At 39.9% G+C, this 5,427-nt stretch overlaps 1 protein-coding gene across 1 annotated transcript; it reads right to left on the reverse strand.

The window, feature by feature from the left end:
• Nucleotides 1-265: 265 nt before the first annotated feature.
• Nucleotides 266-3,735, reverse strand: LOC110490045 (POU domain, class 3, transcription factor 2). The gene has a single exon (XM_021563153.3). The coding sequence runs from the start codon at nucleotides 3,666-3,668 to the stop codon at nucleotides 2,538-2,540; it is 1,131 nt and encodes a 376-aa protein (XP_021418828.1). The 5' UTR covers nucleotides 3,669-3,735; the 3' UTR covers nucleotides 266-2,537.
• Between the last annotated feature and the right edge of the window lie 1,692 nt (nucleotides 3,736-5,427).

Consider the following 5,427-nt stretch of genomic DNA (forward strand, 5'->3'; position numbering starts at 1 on the left):
GTCTTAGCATTTGGTTGGCATAATACAGTGCGCCATGGCCATGAACTGATAAACATTCAAATCTTATTGTTCTCAATTTCAACATGGTATTAACCAACTCCATGCCTCTCTTCTTGCAAACCCCAAAAGGAAACATATTCGTCATCATGACGTTATGACTACGAAAAAACCTTTGATGAGAATACAATAAAAAAATATGGTGGGAAATAGCCAGAAAGAGCATATTCCATGTTAGCTTTAAATAAATATACATTAGATCTCGACATTGAAAAAAGCTTTTTAATATCAACCCCATTATTTAAAAATGTGCAAGTCTTTGTTCATGTCATATCAACTGATGAAATATTACCTAAACATATTTCTATCACCATCTCTGCGTGTTTAACCCCCAGATTTATCCAGATCAATTAAAAGTGAATGTGACAAACGCGGAAAAAAACAAAACAAAAAAAACATCGAATTTGTACATCCCACAGTTTGATTTTCAGAGAATTGTAAGATTGGTCGATTAATTCAAGCTACAGAAGAAATATGATCAATGCCATGACCTTTTTTCTTAAAAAAAAAAAAAAGTAAGATTAGGCAAGCTGCTTCCAAATGAGAAGAACACAAGTCCCTGGATACAATTTGCATAAAATGAAACAAAGCTACGGAGAACAAGCCATATGGTTATCAGAAAACATGTATATATATATACACGTAGCATTGACGGTATAGGCTATGGCAATCCTGCTGAAATAAAAAATACTATCTCTCCCCCCTTATGACTAGCCTATATTCCATAAGCCTTTTCGATGGCATTTATATATCTATTGTACTTTGTGTCATCTATAAAAGTCGTTATAGAATAAATTACAATCTCAACAACAAAATAATAAAATTAAAGTATTTGATAATTATTCCCATATCGCAATGATACCAAAACAAAAGAAGATGGCAAGGATAAAATAAAATCCTCACCTATGATAAATAATAAAATAATAATATATTATTCTTATTATTATTATCATTATTATGTGGTGCCAGGTGACATGTTTTTGACAAAAGGCCTACGTTGTTTTTAAAAGTTGATATAAAATGTAGGCTACTTAAATATCTATTTCCTTTTGTAAAGGAATAATACATCTTTTAAATAAAATATATTTCAGCGAGCATATCGCCTTCCTTTGCCAATCTGTGGGCTGATTCATTATTTAGTTGCCAATCAATTAGAACATAATTACTTAAAGCATATATTTGATTCAAAAATATGTCAGGTGGACATTATTGAAAGCCAATGACAGGACAACATGTGAAGTCAATTCTGCCAATCCAATTGAATTCACATCAATGAAATGCCTCTGAATTTAACATAAAATGCGTCTCAAACACATTACACTGCAAACAACAAACATAATTTCAGCTACAAATAACTTTAAATAAAAATACAAGGTAGGCTATTGAAACCTAAAATTGTGTCAAAACCATTTGGAATAAAAAAATAAACAGCTAAAACCTGTTTTTGTTTTGAAAACACCGAAAGAAAAAAAGTGCCTCAGTGAGAAGGAACTAAGCCATGACTGTTAAGTTATACAATATTTACAAAATTGATCACAATGTTCTGTGAAAAACTTGGGGATATATCTTGCTCTAGAAAAGTGCCAGGTTTCCATCGCCACGTAGCCCTTCCGTGACCTGACTGCTAGCTGCTGGCCGCGTGGCGTGGAGCGGAGCTCAGTGTTGGCAGCCTTTTGTGTTTAGAGGTGCTGATATCATTGAGAGAACAAGGAGGATGATGTGTTCTTGTGTGCGTTCAAACGGAATATCAAAACCTTACGATTTATGTGGTAATCAATTATTCAAGGTCCTTCGAACCGCTCTTGACAATAATAATAATAATAATAGGGATATAACAAGTAACAGGCAAAATAATAAAGCTTTGGCCCATAATAATTTGCCTACACGCCTCAAAGCAATGTTGAATGTCAAAACTAACTAGAAAAATATGACTGACAGATTATCAACCCTCACACATTGCTCAGCCGATGCTCAACCCCAGCTGCGTGTCTGGGACAGAGAAATGGCGTTTAGGCTATATTTGTCGAATGCAGCTCTGAAGACTTTTCTTGTCGGACCCACATGTCCAGAACAAAACAATGATGATTACGCAGCGCCATGTGTTGAATACACTAGAAAAGTCGAGAACGTAAACCATTTTAGCTAAGAATCTCGAGGCTAGTTTAAAACGATAATTCCCTTCACGCCAAATATTTTTCACAATAGGACTACACCTTGAAACTGCGTCGAGTCACATTGCAAGGCATATCCTCGAACATGTGTTCTCTTAGCTCTTGAAGAAAACAATTTCCACCCCATTGCTAATGATATTTGGGATTTGAATGGTATTCAATGCAGATATTGTGTAAGTAGCCTACTCATGCCATAGGCTAGGCTATTATTATACATAAAACACCCCCTATCGCTCATAGTCCAGTGAAATATATATAATTTTCAGGATAAATCAAATCAGGAAAAGTCTAATAGTGATCCGTTATTGTTCATTGAACCGGTGTTTGGACTCCATGATGTGGCGGTGTGTCCCCATACACATCCTCCGTTCCAGGAAGCGGTCCACCGGGAGGAGTCATCCGTTTCTCTTTCTGTCTCCTGTTACAAAACCAAACCCTCACCACCTCTTTCTCCAGCTGTAGACCGTCCGCCAGTGAAGTAATTTCCGCCGCTGCGGGTTTAGGACACTTCAAGAAATGGGTCTCCAAAGCCCCTTTTACGCTTACCTCGATAGAGGTACGTTTTTTCCTTTTCCTCCCCTGTGCAGCGATTTTGTCCAAGCTGGTTGGGCTGCCCGAGGTGGAATCCGCTTCTTCCAACCACTTGTTCAACAAAGGCTTGAGCTTACACATGTTTTTGAAGCTGAGCTGCAGGGCCTCGAACCTGCAAATAGTGGTTTGGGAAAACACATTTCCATACAGCGTTCCCAAGGCGAGTCCGACGTCAGCCTGAGTGAAGCCCAGCTTGATCCTCCGCTGCTTAAACTGCTTGGCGAACTGCTCCAAGTCGTCCGAGGTCGGTGTATCCTCGTCCGAATGGTCGTGGTGACTCTGTTGCTGGTGTTGGGACGCCTGGTGGCCGTGGTCGCTGAGATGCGGGCTGTGGTGGTCTTCGTGTGCGTCTCTTAGGTTGTGGTGATGCATCCCCTGTCCGCTGCCTGGAATCAGGCCGTTGACGCCGAATCCGGGCTGTGAATAAATAAGGCTCTGGCCATTGGATGTTGCCATGCTGGGTATGTGGGCTGCGGTAGTTCTCCACGTTCGGGCGTCGTGGTGGTTCCCATGCGACTGGTGCACCAGGTGGGGCGGTCGCGGCTGGTGCTGGTGCTGCAGGTTGTTGGAGCTGTGCATCTCGTCTCTGGTGCCCTGCACCGCGGGTTTGATGTCCTGGTCGCCGAGAGGACTGGTTGACCACGGAGCTCCCTCTCCGTGCGACAGTGCCGTTATCCACTGGTGCGCGTGGCTGAGCGGGTGACTGTTGCTCTGCAATGAGTAGTCACTCTGCAACAGGGTCTGCGCGTCCCTGTACGCCGATGCTTGCTGCATGCTCCCGGGCTCCGAGTGCACAATGGATGCGCTGGAGGTAAGGATATTGTAATGATTAGACGCTGTGGTCGCCATGACTCTCGGAGCCGGACTGATCGCTCTTATTAAAGGAACCTTGCATTTGACAGTTACTGTTTTGCCACAGGCGTCTCACAGGCACTCTGCCAAGTGGACTCAGCGGCGCGCACCTGCACCCCGCCTCGTCCCGCTGTTCATTGGACAGAAATGGCTGATGGACGTGGTTGCTACTGGCAACATCCCTCTCATTGGACGTTGCAGTGTCTCAACAAACACTACCCCTTTCTAGAGAACTGCGAGTTATGCTGCGGCACCTCTGAAACTTGAGAGACCGAGTGCCGCATGGAAAAAGGAAAGGGGATATGTATGCACTGGCCGAGATTTTCAATGGAACTGTAAGGCATTTACTCATATTAATACGATAATGTTTTAAACCAATATTTGAATATCGTGATTGCAGCTGAGCTGCTTTTGTGTAATGTATATATGAATACGGCTCTAAATCTTCGTCTATTTATTTTGAGTAAATTGTGTTTGTATTTTATTGTATTTTATTATACGTTTTACTTTTTCAGACATGAAATGTTATTAATACTTACAATAATTGTGTGGGCATTGTCATATTTTGGGCGTTCAGTGTTTGGGGCGAAAACTTTTTTTCTTCAAGGATAAAGTTTTGTTTAAGGTAGTAGTAGGCCTATAGCTGCAGTTACATGTGTTATGTATGTATATATTATGTTATTAGGTTTATACTATGAGATATGAAATTGATTCCTTGATATTGAATAGCCGAATGAGAGTAACTGTGACTTATTGCGATGATCAGTACTGGTTGCATTTTTGAACTTAATTGTAGTGCTTAATTATTTTTTTATGGCCAAAACTGCATGGAATGAAAGCATGTTTTCCTGTGAACCTGTATAGATACATGCTTTGTACCACTGACAGTACTTTGAGTGTGCATCTGTTTGTTCTGGATCTGGATCTGTTTGTATACAATGTCGGTGATATAATGCCATTTCCCTCTGCATTACATATGCTCTACAATACTGGAATGTATTGTATGACAATACAAATATAAGTCTAAGTACAATAATAATTCAACAGAATCAAACTAGTCTTGACGCCATGAACATATGAAGGTATAAACCTTCAAATAATAACGTTCAGTAATAATAGGTTACTTATGACTCAAATTGTTTACATCATAAGCTAGACATAGCAGTCTTGTATAAAAAAAAAACACAATTTGTGATAATATATTGTTTAATAGTTGGAGTATGCATTTAAAACAGGAATGCATAATGTCCAACTATGGGAACGTGGTTCATTGGCTATGATGTCATTGTTGTTTTGGACTCCTTTTGTGTGTGTGTGTGTGTGTGTGCGTGTGCATGTGCGTGTGTGAAACGCTTCCATCTCAGACCTATGAAAATCAGGTCTGAAATGGTATGAGTTTTCAGATATTTGCTTGGGAACTATTTTATTTGGTTTAGGTTTAGTATAACAATTTGGTGATGTAGTTTGTAAATACCAAATTGAACATGTTTGGACTATGGAGAACTACACTAAATCAAATCAAATTGTATTTGTCACATACACATGGTTAGCAAATGTTAATGCGAGTGTAGCGAAATTCTTGTGCTTCTAGTTCCGACAATGCAGTAATAACCAACTTAACAATTCCACAACTGCTACCTTATACACACAAGTGTAAAGGGATAAAGAATATGTACATACAGATATATGAATGAGTGATGGAACAGAACGGCATAGGCAAGATGCAGTAGATGGTCTCGAGTACAGTATATACATA

This window comes from Oncorhynchus mykiss, chromosome 2, assembly GCF_057628025.1.
Source record: "Oncorhynchus mykiss isolate SJ-2025 chromosome 2, ASM5762802v1, whole genome shotgun sequence".
Classification (NCBI taxonomy): domain Eukaryota; kingdom Metazoa; phylum Chordata; class Actinopteri; order Salmoniformes; family Salmonidae; genus Oncorhynchus; species Oncorhynchus mykiss.

Excerpts from the sequence above, each read along its gene's own strand:
- LOC110490045 (XM_021563153.3), bottom strand. The coding sequence starts at position 3,668 with ATGGCGACCACAGCGTCTAATCATTACAATATCCTTACCTCCAGCGCA.